The sequence below is a fragment of the Bombus bifarius genome, unplaced genomic scaffold (assembly GCF_011952205.1).
Source record: "Bombus bifarius isolate JDL3187 unplaced genomic scaffold, Bbif_JDL3187 scf7180000009432, whole genome shotgun sequence".
Taxonomy (NCBI): domain Eukaryota; kingdom Metazoa; phylum Arthropoda; class Insecta; order Hymenoptera; family Apidae; genus Bombus; species Bombus bifarius.
The window spans coordinates 389,363-405,756 of NW_022885113.1; the positions used below are offsets into that span (position 1 = coordinate 389,363).

At 38.2% G+C, this 16,394-nt stretch overlaps 1 protein-coding gene across 4 annotated transcripts in view; it reads left to right on the forward strand.

Annotated features, from left to right (window-relative positions):
* Positions 1 to 2,280: 2,280 nt before the first annotated feature.
* LOC117215177 (hemicentin-2-like) overlaps positions 2,281 to 16,394 on the forward strand; it is a 129,156-nt gene continuing 115,042 nt past the window's right edge. For all 4 annotated transcript variants that reach the window (XM_033461585.1, XM_033461587.1, XM_033461586.1 and 1 more), the window contains exon 1: positions 2,281 to 2,409. In XM_033461585.1, the coding sequence (XP_033317476.1) occupies positions 2,282 to 2,409 (128 nt within the window). In that variant the 5' untranslated portion in view covers position 2,281. The remainder of the gene's footprint in view (positions 2,410 to 16,394) is intronic.

Sequence of the window (16,394 nt, forward strand, 5' to 3'; positions counted from 1 at the left end):
AATTAATTTGTAGCGGCATTCGACAGGAACTACGACCAGACGACGGCAGCACAGTGGTTAGCGCCTTTGGTTACGAACGTTCGGGACCCGGGCTCTTCAAATCCCGACGCCCGTAGTCCGATTTTTCCTTTCCGCGCGTGCTTTGAAAAATGCAGAAGAAACAAAAGGAACCAATTCAATCCGTGCAAGTCCTCGGCCTACACAGCAGCAAGCACTATCATCTACATCCAATATCCACCTCAAATTTACAAAGTGTTTAAGTAATTTGAAAAATTTAATTGAAAATTCCGTTTGCATTCAATTTGGTGCAAAAATTTCTAACATATGGAATAAAGAATTCTTGAAAATAAAGACCTATCGTATTATTAATTTCATTAATCTTTTTGATAAGAAGGATTTTTATTTCGAGGAAAACGTGATTGAATCGAAAATAACTTCTAACTTCTACTATTTTTCTCAAAGTGTAATTATTCAATTATCATACAAATGTTTGAGAATTCACAGTTTTCCATTTACAATCTCGCCAAGCTTTTCGAAAGAAGTATTCAAAATGCTACAACGAACGAAACAAATAAATCAATCTACTCAAATATTTTGCTCGTTTAATCTTCTCAATTCCTAACGCTCAAAGGACTTTTTAGCGAACACTTTTGGATAAATCATGCCAATACGATTATACATCAAATATTAATTTTCCTTATTCGTTCGTGACCGCGCTGATTCACGCTCGGCTATACCATAGCTCGTTACACGGTTAGAAAAAATGGACGAGCAGAACTAAAGAAAGTGTAATTAGAGGCATTAATCAAATGTAATTGCAGCAATTAACCGAACCGTTTTAAAGTCTACCGGTCTCTCTATACCACGTGTGGTGAATGCATAATTTTCCTTAATAATTAGAGTAAGGACAAATGGAGGCTAAGTGTAACGCAACACCGGCCAAGATACTCCGTTAACGACAATTAGTCTGTCTATATTTTTACCCGACATGATGGTCGTGTGAAGCCATTCCACCCACCCTCGTTTCTTACACAAAAGCTCGCCAAGAAGTCGCGTGAACTTTATATCTCGGGGCAATTGGCAAAAATTCGTAGCCAGTTAAGAAAAGAAGAGATATATTTAGAAGCGCAAATTTCGACGAATAGCTCTGACCATCAATACACTTGTTTCTTCTTTTCTGAGTTCGTTAATTCTTAGATTCTTACATTACATCTTTCGTTACATGCGGATTACAGATGAAAAATGTAATAAGTATACTTTTGTTGAATTTTTGATCTTAACGTCGAATGACAGATTAGTTTTTAAATGAGAATACTGGGTGGTCTTCGAAGAAAGTGCTCTAAAAAATGAACGGTCGTGCGATACTCTAAAGATTGAAGAAAGCGATTAAAGCACGTCAGATTCTTAACAAACGAGATAATTGGTGGGTAATATATCTTCTGCGATCATCCGATTATCTTATTTCTAAAAATTTGATGTGCGGTTTAGTAGAACGATTTTAGTGATAAATGAAAATTGATATCTGCAATATTTTCACAATTTACTTTTCAAGTTTGAAATATAAGGACTATATATATATTTTTTTTATTACATAGAGAAATACACGAAACTAGATAATAATTGTAGTACTGATAATCTTGGTATTTTTTTTATCAGTATGAAGTTTTGAAATTTTTCTTTACTTTTATGGAAATAACTGACTCCGTGTAATACTTCAGGGCTGGCTTTAGAGCCATGACTTTATCCATTTAAACAGTCAGATATCCATATCGATAAATCTTGATATTTAATGGGACCATTTTCAGCATTAATTACGCAAGTATGTAGATACCTTTTATGAATATATTACATGTGTTATATTCAGGGTAGTCCACTAAAAATTACCACTGGAATATCTCCAATGTTTTTAGAGATATGGAAAAGTTTAACAACGAAAGTTGTTAGGTATGATGGCGACTATAATATGGCAGTAGTAACGTTTTTGCAGCCAAAGGAGTTTCGGAGATTTTAAGATGACTTCCATTTTAGATGGAATCCTGTATTTTTGTATGCATCACTTGATGCAGCTTGAATACAATGTAATAACAATGTCTAGAAAAATGTAGTAACTAAGAAATAGATCAGGGGAAGAAAAATCATATTTTTCTATCGGACAAAATACTTTATCAATATATTCCCATGCGATCGTAAAGCCAGACGATTTGACACAAACTGCAGTCACGCTTTGCTCTCATCATATGATGTACCTGACTCACAGCCCGTCTTTGTCATTACAGTGACAATGATAGATGCGGAAGCAGTGGCAGGTGGAACTGCTCAGTTACCATGCGACGTGGAACCGCCAGTCCCTGGAGACAAGTTGCATCTAGTTATTTGGTACAAGGAGGAAGCAGACGCGCCGATATACAGGTAAATTCCACTTTTGCATTCCTTATTTTCGCTTCTCGTTGTACGGTTCAAATCACTCCTGCTTCGCTGCTCGCCTCCAGAATAGAAATCGAGGAAAGCAGCGAGACACGCGGTTTCCTCTTCTAACGACGAGTCCTGACAGTTAATCCTCCACGAATAAAATTTCATTCGCTTATCCAGACAGGAATTAAGCGTGACTATTGTTTCTCATCTGCGTTTAAAAATTTAGAGATCAGTAATTGTTATAGATGTTGACGTAGAATGCGCATTATTATGAATATACAATTGGTATATAGTATTCTGTCGTATAATATACTGTATGGTGTAAATGCATAATATGATATATTATGTGAAATGTAGTTGTAAATTGTTTATAACTTGAAAGGTAAATCTTAAATAACATTTCGCAAATTAAAAAATTTTGAGATAGAAGCTTAATGAAAGTAATAATCGTAAATTAATACATTTTTTATGATGTTGTTACAAAATATCATTTGTTTCAGCGGGCTTTTATCATAGAATAATGAGTCCATAATAACTCCAAATAACGAAGTCCGTAATATTTAAATTAGGGATCCATAATAAACTTTTTCCAACAACTTCTGCTTACTACACATATACATCTACTTTTATGTTTAATAAAAAATATCGAAACACGCATTATTAATTTATTTCGAAGTAAAATTAAATGGAAACTCGATCTTTAATGCTTAGTAATACTATTAAATGAAACATTTGTATAATAGCATTATTCAGTAGAATACCGGTATATTAAAAATTATTGAAAAAATCTTTACGACAAAAATATTTAATCGACTGAATATTACATGAATCGTCAAGGCAAACAAATATTCCAAGGCAAACAGTTTTCTTAATTAAATTCAACGCGTATCGCTCCATCACCCTCAAACCACAGAACAACACTTTAGTCTTCAAACAAGCCGCTCGCGCTTCGAACCAATTGAGTTGCACTTGCAACAAGCCTTAATTAAAGAAGCAACTCTTCGCGTGTGCTATAGCCTGTCTGAAATCAATCGACTGTTCAAGGCCACTAACCAGGAAACCCCCCACCATAGCACCTAACCACTATCATCGTTCAATTTCAATTTAGTCAAAATTTCACGTCTGTAATGTCTGTTGTTACGCCGGGCGACTCTCTGCCTGGCCCAGGTCACACACCGCGGGCCAAACGGACACCAGATGTCCGCTCTTCCGTACGGCGTACCCTCAATAGCCTTAAGCATCCGTCATAAACCCGAGTCACTTGCCTGCTAAGGTCCTTCAAACAAACATCTGTTTCCGAGGAATTTCTCGAGACTATTGTCTACCACGGCTTAACTAAGGAAAGTTGGTTTTTCGCACGTACGCTGCAACTGTCCTCCCACTAACCACTTTCTCTCGAGGGCGGTTGAGACCCTTCGTTTAACCAATTAAAAACGAAGCCTATTCCCTCACTCTCCTAAATAACATCGGCACCAACAAATCCGATGGTCCCGTGCGCTAGACACACCCATCCTTAGCTTTCCTCCGACACATCATCGTCTCCCAAGACAGTACTGATTTTACATCCTTCGAACGGTCAACATCCTTCGAGCGGGTATACACACCCGCAGATCAGTCACTCATTCATCTTGTACATACGCACCAGTGTAATTATCCTCGTTATAAGTTGTGGAATAAACGGTGAAATATAACTTACTACTGTGTCATATTCATTCAACCACCTCTGTTATCTTAACCGAAACAGGGGAACGACTACTTCGCGGCGTCGATTCACCGAATCGTAGCGAGAATTTACGCCTCTCGCTGACGCGTTTTCCTCGCGACCGCGTCTCTCCGCGAACGGTCGTAACATCTGTAACGTTCAATTAAATTGTTAATAACCCTTTCCTATTGATTAACATGAATGGAAATATAAAACGAATGAAATGAAATGAAAATATTTCTTTGATCATCTTTCTAAAAATATAAATTTATATAAACGATCTAGTCCTCCATCTAATGATTCACCAACACAAATATTTTCAAGATTTTCGCAGAATATATAGAGCAATTACATTATTACCGCTGAATGTTCCATTTTCGAGGAAGCAGGCGAGGAGAACTATTTACCATGAGCAAATATTTTGAGAAACCGAGTCAAGTATACCAAAGAAATCGGCTGCCACGTGGAAATCGCGTATCTCACTATTTCGATATCTTGTTATTAACCCCTTAACCTACGATTTACGTTCGAGAATTTTGGACCGAAAACGTAAACAAACTATTATATATTATATTATATATTATACTTGGCCCGATCATCTACTACGGGCTATGCCCGTAATATTTACGTTTGGCCCGATCATCATACTACGGGCTATGCCCGTAAAATCTCGATTATTTGAATCTAAATGTAATCCAACTCAAAGAAATCGAGTGTAACTTGCAAATCGCATATCTCACAATTTCGACGCACTTATTAAAAAAGGAACTTAATTATTTGCAAACTTAAACCTAAGCTAAATCGAAAAAGTCGATAGCCACTTATAAATCGCGTATCTCAAAATTTCGACGCCCTATCATTAAAAGAAAAAAGTTACAAGGAATTTTATAATGATTGTGCAGATCCTTCAGGCTGTTCATGATGATCCGTGCAGTAGAATCGCAAAATTCGTCCCTCTCGAACACCATTCTTTTCGGAAGTTTGTTTCCGCCCGTGAAGGACTTTATACCTCTGAAACGTTCTCAATCTCCTCTATTTATTCGCTGTTTGTATTTTCGCGTCTGGTCTCTTTATTACCATCACCTTGCCTCACGTTCCTTCTTAATGGAGATTTAAATTAAGTTTCGTGGGATTTACAGAGACTCCTTTAACATTCTACTTCATATTCTTTCATTTCGTTCTATATCACTAAACTTAATATACGGCTTAGTCGATTGCAGATAATCGAGTGTTCCTCGAACAGAAATACCTGGGTCATTTGAAAAGTTCTGGGACGAGATAGAGACAAAGTACAATAGGAAATTTCTAATTTATCATTTTTTGATAATTTTATGGTAATTCGTAGCCTTTAGTTTATTTTACTCTCTGGCTGATTTTCACTCTCTGATGGCAATAAACTGTAATAGACAACGAAGAATTTAGAATAAACGCTTTAGAAAATAATTATCTCCTTGTCCATAAGATTTCCTGCATTTACGGCATCAGATTAAAGACATAAATAGGTTCTAAATTTTTGTAATTATAATATTCATTTGTACCTATGCTAAATGAGCTGTCTCGTAAGTTACGAATAATGGAATACTCCTAAACATAATTTAAATAAAAGATTTGAAGATTTCAAGCAGACATTCTATTTATCACAACTTAATAAAATTATTCGTCATAATAGAAAAAATAGCTTGAAAACGATATAAGCCATTCCATTCCATTCCATTCCATTACAAGAATTTCCTAATAATAATCCACGTATTAAAATCGTTATACGTAATTGCACAGGATAATTAAAGTAGAAGACAGATGGGAAAATTTAAAGGATGGGATTTATCCTGTCAAAGCGTTAGCTCCGTTTGAATTTTTAAATCGTTGCATAAATCGGCGGTTGCGTTTAATTAAAGTTTTCTTCCGGCAACACTATTATCGCTTGACCCAAGTCGCAACGTTATAAAATCTCGTCGAGCGACGAAACTTATAAAAAAGAAGAAAAAAAAGAGAGAAAAATGATAAAACGTCGCGTCGTGAATGTTATTCTCGTCGAGAGATAATTAAAATTTGTCAAACCCGTTGATATCAAAATGCGTGGAAAGCAAATTTCGTCGGCGAACATTTTAATGAGAAACCTCTCGCTTCTCCTTCTCCGAATGACATCTATTGTCACGGTAAAAACGACAGAAACAGATATACGTATAAATATTTATTTAAAATATTTCTCTGTGGTACAGATTAAAAATCAATTTACGTATATAAATTGTGTTGAAACAATTAATATCGATGGATTCGTTTCATTATCAAAGCATCACGATTTGTTTTGCTATTTAATGTTGCCCTTATTTAATATTATGAGTTCTTAAATTTCTGGTCTACCATTTCTTTTCTAAAGATTCTGTAAGAAATAAACAAAATTGGAGTTCAGAGCTCCTTAAAAATACTCACGAGCGAAATTCAACAACTCGGTACTTTTATAATAGTTTTGGTTAAATGTATCTTTCAAATTTTATAGAAATTCCAATTATAAAATATAAAGATTCTATGATCAAAAAAGAAGAAACTTGATTGTTTGGATTAATCGTAACACAGTCTGTTCGAACAATCAAACTTCGTCTTTGTCTGAGAGATATAAACTAACATCTAAGTTAAATACAATAATATAAAAATCCGATATAAACATCATTAAGCTGTTTAAATACTTGGTCGAACAAAAACCTAGTTCACTTTTTAATTACTTTTTCATTAGAATCTTTTAATAAGGCACTTATGTATGGACCACCTGTGTATGTGAAACTTTTTTCTTATTTTTACTCATAGAATGCGCTAACTTTTTTTTACTCGTCGTGTAAAAACTTACGCTTTACAACCAATGTCGCTTAATTCCTTATTTTCTTTGCTGCTCAAACACGTTGACGTTAAAAAACATCTAAATAGACCAACATTTATAAAATATACCAATCGATAAAATCACATTTCTATTTTAAACTCCCCTGTCGCAAGGTCGCTACCAGGATCGCTAACATTCCAAAAGAGCAAATGAAACGACGAAAAACGAGATTCGTAAAAAAAGAGAAAAAAAATGAGAGAAACGAAGAAGAAAGAGAAACATTCTCGTCTGAAATCGATACAGTACAGTTCGATGGCGCGAATTGCGAGTTGGACTGGATTATTCAACCTGCACCTGGACAGGTGTTCTCGAATCTTTCCCTCTGATATAAAAGGCCACGGGCAGGATGAGGTTGTGGCCGACCGACGCCCCCTGGGGCTGGCTCTCCGAACCGGTCCTGGGAGGACGTTTATACGCCCGTTCCGATCGTTTCACCTTGTCAAGTCTCTCTGATATCGTGTGAACGACTTTCCTTCGTTCCACTTTCGGCCCGAGATTTTCTGCGATCGTTCAAACGATGTCTTGAGTGCAGAGATCGCAGTTTTGAATGCGTTTTAAAACGCACGTGTATGGTACAGTGATGAGAAAATGAATAACCGAACGAAGGAATGCGGATCTGATCGGTGATTTCCGATTGACCGAATACAACCATACAGATAAGTATTGACTTTGAAAATGTCGCGTGCAGTGGCGGATAAAAGAAAGTTAAAAATTAATACACTACGAGTTTTAGTAACCTTTGTAGCAAAGATTGTTGAGCATATTGGTAACAGTCTCTATATATACATGTGTATACAGGGCATAACAGAACATGTGGTGCTCACTTCAAGACCTGATTCTAGCAAAACAGTGAAAAAATCTCGTATACGCATATGCTTTATCTGTCTTCGTTTATGAGATATAACGAGTCTATTGCGTACGCAACACCTATTGAAAATATTGAAATACTAATATTCAGAATAGAAAAAGCTTTTCAAGAAATTCGGGAAATGCCTGGAACTATTCAGAGTGTAACCAGATCCGTGACAAGACGTCTATAGGCTAGCCTTGAAGCTAAGCAGTAATTTTGAACATTCTCTGTAAAAATGAATATATCACGGCAAAATAGAAAATCTGTTACATTTTATAAACGAAAACAGATAGAATATATGTTTATATGACATGTTTTCATCGGTTTTTAGATATACAATCAACTCCTAAAGTGTATCCCACATGTTCTGTTATACCCTGTATAGTAAATATAGGGTGGGGCGATAATCGTATTATAATCAAGCAGAGGGCGATTCTACGTGAAAAAATAAGAAAAAGGTTTGGTATAACATTGTTTCATTTAAGGCTTCGTTTTCAAGAAAATCAACTTTGAAGATTTGACAATTTGGCTAATTCCGGACTGGACAAAGGTAAATAATCGATAGAGTTTTAAATTGCATTTGAAAATAAGTAAAAAATATAGAATAACATTTTTTCATAAAATGTTTCATTTTCGGCAGAAGTAAATTTGGAAATTCATCATGCGTGTGTACAAGACCAGTTTTTAATTTAACATGTTTAAACCTTATTTTCTTGAAAACGAGACTTTAAACGGAAAATTTTATTTTACATTCTTTTTACTTATTTTCATATATATTATAACCTGCCGTGAAACTCCCAATCAATATTTAGCCTCGTTAAAGTATACTTGGCAAATATATATATTTTTAACTTATTTTTTCACATATATCGAAGTACATCCAAATTCGTACATGTCCCATCCTATATAATACATATCAATTCTGATACGTATTATTTAATATTAGTGATGTACACATGATAGGAATAAATTAATAGAATTATAATAAAATAATTAAGAAAATAGAAGCAGTGGAAAGCATACAATTTAAGTTAACATGAGAGATCGACCAAATACTTATGATCGATATTATATTGATTGCAGATTGGTAGTTTCAGTGTTAGTAAATTTTAACTGAAACGTACGATGATAATTGTTATTCACACTCTTTTATCGAACATTTCGCATACAAAATCACCAAACCTCGAATGTTCGCCACTTCGAATTGGAAACTCTACTTTTAAACGAGACGGTTTTTTAATCACCAACGATCGGCAAATGTTTGTGTCGGTGCTTTCATTGGCGACCCTCGATGATATTTTCGTGCGTTTTAAACGGCTTCGAATCGGATCGATTTTGTTGTAATAACGTGACAGGGTAAATAAGGGATGGACAGGGAAAAAACAGGACGTTCATTTCAGAGCGGAACGAACGTTTGTTTGAAGTACTACGCTTGAATGGAAAGAAAATAAAATTCGTGATGTTGCCGATAGTGGATTTGATCTTGAATGATCTGTCGAACTTGTAGAGATTTACATGTATGTACAAGTTAATGTTTTCTCGATGGATCACCCAGGTTGAAGGATTTCAAATTATTAATATGTAAATAATGATTGTAGTATTGGACGTTTTATGTTGCTTTTATTTATTTATTTATTCTAAAGTGGTCACATTAACAATGAAGTTACCAGTGATCATCAAAAGTAAATAATTAGTAATTAAGTATTTACAAGATTAGATGATACTCAACTATTTAGAATATTGAGTAGATTTATATAATACGTTCAAAAAATACCGATGCATTATGAATGCTTTTAGAATTATCACGTCAGACTTCAAGTCATGTTGCTTTATATTGCTTTATGTTGTTTCATGTTGCTTCATGTTGCTTCATGTTGCTCTTGCTGTGTATCATGTTTGTTTCTTTCTTGCTCATGTTGTGTATCTGAATGATTATCAAAGATTTTTAAAAAGTCTTATTACTTTAAAGCTTTTATTCTTTTATTAAAAAATGTCAATATGTGCATTTCTATATTCTTCACATTATTTGATGATTACTCGTGAATGAAATTTTCCAAATATTGAAACAATTAGCCTTCTAATATTATATAACCCCATTAATAACTTATACAACGCTAATATAGTTCCACGTTCTTACAATAATTACACAATGCTATTCTATTACTACGTGAACAATCTTATAATTTTGTAATTTATCAACATTATGGTTCTGTCATTCTATGAATATAATTCTGTAATATTAATCTCCATATTTCAGTAATAAAAATTTCACTATTCTTTCTATCCTGATTTCCCAACATTCCACATCCTCCTACTAACGTGTTTCGGCATTGCCATCTTTTACCTCTTAATTTCACTATTTTACAATAGTACGATTCTACAACTCTCCCTTATTCCACATAGTTTTACACCTCTCACTAGCATCGTATCATACCGCTACATTCTATATTCAATACTGTCGCAAAATTCTTCGCTCTCGCACGTCGTCATAGTATATTTACGCAATATCCGAATTCAATTCACGCTTCCGTAATTCTACCATTTCATTTCCATGCCATTCCATATCTTTTCATCGCTTGGAAAGAATATGACGACCCATTAAATTCAATTTATCGCGTGAAACGAAACGAAACATCCTAGGCTACGTCCTCCGTATCTGTACATTGTCCCGCGCGCGGTTGAATCATATTGTCCCATACATATTGTACAACGCGCGTACATCACGCATATCCGCTCGCTGGTTTATTGTTACTAATAAATCTACTCATTTGACAAGCCTTCTGTCCCAAGTCCTCGACTCTACACTCACGAAATTGTCTCATCCTCGCACCCCTCTTATGCGTGGCGCGCCAAACGGACGTCCGTTTTGAATCGTTCTCCACAAAAATCCCAATTTTCATAGCGCTACGATAACATATTAGAGATTCCGATTGCTGCTCTATGACTTTCCGCAGGGAGGACTTGTTTATGTGAGTCTATGGGGGCTGGCAAGCCCACGTTCCCGAAGCCAGGGAGGACCGTCGGGATAAGCGTCCCGCTTACGTGAGTCCTCTATGTACACCGCAGGGAAGATCGCCGGGAGTGTTGTTATTAAATATAGGTTTGGGGTTGATATTTAATTGATTCATACAGATTCAATTTACCTTTCTATATTTCACCTCCTCGTACAATACGTCTGAACACACCGGATACACTTAGATAATTAACACGTGGTCGACTCCTAAGACAAAAGAGCGTCGTTAGAAGTCGTACCAACTTAGCTTGTAGGAACTAGCGATCATACCAACTTAACGTTTCTCAACAGTCCCAACGTTTCTACAAGCCCCATAGCTTTGGTAAAGTATTGAGTTTTAACTCTATTTAAACCATTGGTGAGAATGTCGGCAACATTCTCAGACCTAGATATATAGGTATAATCTACTATCTCCTTTGACACGCACTTCTTAACATAGAAATAACACACTTGGACGTACTTAGAACACTCAGCAACTACTTCATCTTTTGACCATGAAATAGCTCCGATGTTAACGCAGAAAATTTTACATGGGCGAGGGCAATATGACAATTGACCCAACTCCCTTAACAGTAAGGATATCCACACAGTCTCCCTTGCTGCCTCTTGCATCGCTACAAATTCTGCTTCGTATGTCGATTGAGATATAATTGGTTGTTTCTTTGACAACCAAGATGTTGCACCACCAGCGAGTATGAAGACATACCCACTCCTAGATTTCCTATCTATTGAACAGCCCGCAAAGTTTGAATCACAAAACACCTTCAAGGGTTGTCCTGTCCTTTGGTACACTAGTTTCAAGTCTTTGGTCTTTAACAGGTACTTGAAAATCCGCTTCACTGCTCTCCAATCAGATACAGTCGGATTTGTGCATCTTTGGCTTAACTTTCCTATTGCACACGCGATATCAGGACGGCTTACAGTGGCGACATACGTTATAAGCCCCACAGCCTGCTCATACAACTTAGCATCGAAAGGTTCGTTACATTCAATGTCAAAACCGGCTTCACACTCCTTAGCTGGCGGTGTTGACACTCCAGCCTCATGAACAATGTCAAACAGATCCAGCATTTGACTTATCTGTACGGATTGATCAAATACAACAGTGGTACCGTTTGGCTTGCTCGAGTGGATGGATAGAAATTCAGTATCAGTACCCAGCATCCTCACATTTAATTTCTCCTTAATCCTAGTTTTAAACACATCAATCATAACCTTCGTTCCAAATGCAAGAATGTCAACTACATACACAACTACAATCAGATCTTTGGATGCATTCACATACACCCACGGATCACTCATACATGGGTTCAGACTCATACCTTTCAAAATACTGTTAATGTATCTAAAACACATTCTCCCGACTTGCTTCAGTCCATACAGGCTCTTTTTAAGTTTGCACACATATTGAGTTCTGTCTTTTCCTGGAACTTTAAAAAATTCAGGTTGCTCCATGTATATATCCTCATTCAAAGGACTACTGAGGTGTGCACACTCCACATCAATATGTTCATAACTCCACTCATTCTCCGCACACAGAGCAAGCAAAATTCTTAGTGTGTTGCGCTTTACAATTGGACTAAGTGTTTCTGAATAGTCTACTCCAGGCTTTTGCCAGAATCCCCGAGTTACGAGTCTAGCCTTATATCAATCAGGGTCCCTTTTTATGACAAGTACCCACTTACAGTCAATCACATTTTGTTCAAAGGTCTTTGCACTATGTTCCACACTTCTTTATTTGTTAAATTGTCTAATTCCTTCGTTATTGCATCGGTTCACTTTTGAGCATCTGGCTCTTTCAGGGCATCGTACACATTCACAGACACACATAAACCTTGAGTCTTGCAAACTGTCGCAACGTGAGCACAACTGTTACACGTCTTTGGCTTATGCAATCTTGGTGATCTCCTAGGCACAGTCGGTACACTCACAACCTCCTCCTGATTATTCTCTGATTAAGTCGTTCCTGAAATAATCACTTTCCCCTTCATCGTTTTCACCATCACTTTGAGTTTCTACATCAATTGGATCGACTTCCCTTTCAAGTTCGAAATCTTCCCATATCCATTCAGAGAGTTTCCTTTTGATGTTCTTCGTGTCCACTTTAATGTTTTTGTAGGGAAACACATTTTCCTCGAACCTGACATGACAAGAGATTATTACCTTCTTGGTCTTCGATAGGTAGATCCTATATCCCTTGATCTGTCGGTCGTAACCTACAAATATCCCTTCGTCTGCCCTGTTATCAAATTTTCCTCCGCCTTGGCTTCTCAGGTACCAGACCGTGCATCCGAATACCCTTAGCCTGCTGATCTCCCCTTGGATGTCGCATCCCTCACTTTTCCATAATTCCAATGGAATTTTATCTCTGATAGCGGTGGATGGGCATAGGTTTCTAATGTGACACGCAGTGTTCACAGCTTCTCCCCACAGGTAGTCAGGGAGCCCCGACTGAATGAGCAAACACCTGGACATCTCAACCAGGGTTCTATTTGCTCGTTCTGAAACTCCATTTTGCTCAGGGTTCCTTGGGACGGTCTTCCTGTGCAGAATGCCTTTCTCCCTTAGATAGCTCTCAAAATTTGCTCCTGTGTCACCTCCATTGTCGGTTTGGAGGGCACTTATTTTGGACTGATGTAGAGCCTCCAGTTCCATCTGGTATTCCTTGAGGCACTTAAATACTTCGCTCTTCCTGCTGATGATCCTAACGTGCATGAAACGAGAGAAATCATCGATGAAAGTTACAAAATAATTACCTCCACCTAATGACCTGCACTGAGCTCTGCCACTAACATCTCTGTGAACAATTTCCAAAGGGCGTTGACACATATGATGAGCTGTCCTCGGGAATGGGACCTTTGTCATTTTTCCCTTCACACAGACTTCACATCTTTCATCGTGTTGCTTGGAGTCCTCCTTCACGCTCCTTACAGGAATCTTCCTCATTGCATTACCATGCAGGTGACCCCATCTCTCGTATCACGATGCGGTACTCTTGTATGCCTTTGCCTCAACATCTTCAATGTCTTCGTCATTTTGGCCAGGCTGATCGTTTTCCACGGAGACATTTGCTACGCGCCCTTCAAAGGGTATTGTCTCTAAGTAGTATACATCATTACCTACCTTTGAGTTGAATACGACGTCTCCATCATCGTGTGTCCCAACGACCTCATCCCTTGTACACACTGTAATGACACCCTTTTTTGCCAACTGTCTGATCGAGATTAGATTTAGATCTCCGGCACCCACAGAGCGTTCGACAAAGATAGGGTCCAACCACCACAGGACTCAGCCATTTTCACGACGATCTTTCCCTTTCCCTTAACTTCCAGATTCCCCTTGCCAATCCTGATTTGCCGGGTTGCAGGCGCGAAGTTCACAAAGCGATGCCTGTCCGGAATCATATGATTTGAAGCACCTGAGTCAAGGTAGCTAATCCTCCCCCTATCCATGTGGCTGATGGACGATAAAGCCAATGTCGATATAAGTCTCTTGGACCTCGAGTTGTCTTCTGATCCCTTCTCCTTCTTGTTATCTTCCTGTCTCTTCTTCTCCCTTTGGCTTTTCTCCTCTTTATCTCCTTTCTCCTCTTGACACTGGTGCGAAATGTGGCCCCATTTTCCACATTTGTAGCACTTCCAGTTATGTGGGTCTCTGTTCTTTGGTCTCGCGCCATCTTTGTTCTGTTGTGGCTTGGGCTTCCATTGTCTCCTGGTCGCCATTGCGCTGCCTTTCTCGGACGAGTCCGCAGCCGCATCGATCCTTCTTTCTTCGAGTAGAAGGTCGACTTCATGGCCTTCGTGGTCAAATTCTTATCAATTCTTGTTGCCCTGAGGTACGTCGAGTAATTTGGATCCGCCACGAGGCCGGCCAAAAGGAAACATACCATAACGTGGTCCTCGATTTTTATACTGGCATTGGATAACTTATCACACAGGTCTTGGATCCTTCCGCAGTATGCGGAGATATGCATGCTAGGGGTCTTCTCGATCGTGCCACTGGAACTGTCCCGCATGCATAAAACAATGTCCATCGACGCAAATCTCCCATGGACATCTTCCACTGCTTTCCAGCACTCCCTTGCCGTTTGTTATCCATTTTTATTCAGTTTGGTCTCAACCTTTCTGCTACCGTTAATCCTGACTCTACTGCATCCCAGCAGCCCAGGAAAACCAACAAGGCTTCCATCATCGTCTTGTAATATTCATAATTGCCCTTATTCATGATCGGATTCATATCCTTGTCCACATCACCCATTTTCTCCTGGGCGTGATCTCTTCTCGGATAATTTCAGAAAAACACAAAAACTCAACAAATAAATGTCTTTACTGTCGCAGTTTACTGCCCTGGGCCCATAACCTGTTATTAAATATAGGTTTGGGGTTGATATTTAATTGATTCACACAGATTCAATTTATCTTTCAAAACGTACAAAATCGTACAAACGTCTGAACACACCGGATACTCTTAGATAATTAACACGTGGTCGACTCCTAAGACAAAAGAGCGTCGTTAAAAGTCGTACCAGCTTGTAGGAAATAGCGAGCATACCAACTTAACGTTTCTCAACAAGTGTAAGGCGTTTAAGCACGGTTACACTATCTCTACGTGGCCTTGGATAGTAGCGCACCCACGACCCTGAAGCGAAAGATGGAACCGTTGGGATAAGTTCCCGGGTACTCTGTACCTTGAGGCCCTCGCTTACGTGAGTCTCATCTGGAACTGTCGAGCACGGATAACAGGTCGCTGGCCGGCAGTGACGTGACCGTACATCCACACGATAGTCCCACCAATGACTAAGGTTGGTACCACGAGGGTCGAGTAAAAGCCCGGAGGGAGTAGTGACCCCTCAGCTCGGCCAATTATGGGTTTGGACTCGTGGTGGCAGTGGTTTATGGCCAAGATGCTGGCAAGAGGGCCGATTTAAGGGGTACTTGGATCACCCGAATGGTTTTCAGCGGGTGAGCAGCGTCCCACCTGCTCCGGAACCGTCCTGGAGAGACGGTAAGGCTTAGAAAACGCTCCGTTCGATCTGAGACGAGTGACAGCTCCTGCCAGGCTTAACTAATCCAGGTAGCAAGGTACTGGGTGCCTTGTGCGCTGGTTGGGCGTAATCCCAACCCCTATGGCCCTAGGGGTGCCCGGGTACTGTATAGCGATAGATTTGCGCTCAGGAAAGCACCCGTTACCAAAGATGACAATACTTGCTGTTCTATGACTCTACATGATTTACAGATGGAATATATATGACATTGAGTTTCAAACGTACATAGTTAAGCAATTACCGTAGAAATCTTTTTATCTTCATATTGTGCATTGCACAAGGTGCTCCAGAAATCGTGACAAAACCGGAAAACAGGTGAATCATCGTGTAAAAATAAATCGGAAAAGTATAACAAAATTTTTTTGTACGAGGCTTCGTTTTAGATGAAATTGCGTATGGAAATTTATTAACCGTATTAAACAGGACTCGTTGCTACTCTATATGTAAAAAATGTAAATGAAAATAAGTCGAAAATGTGGAATAATATTTTTCACAAGACGC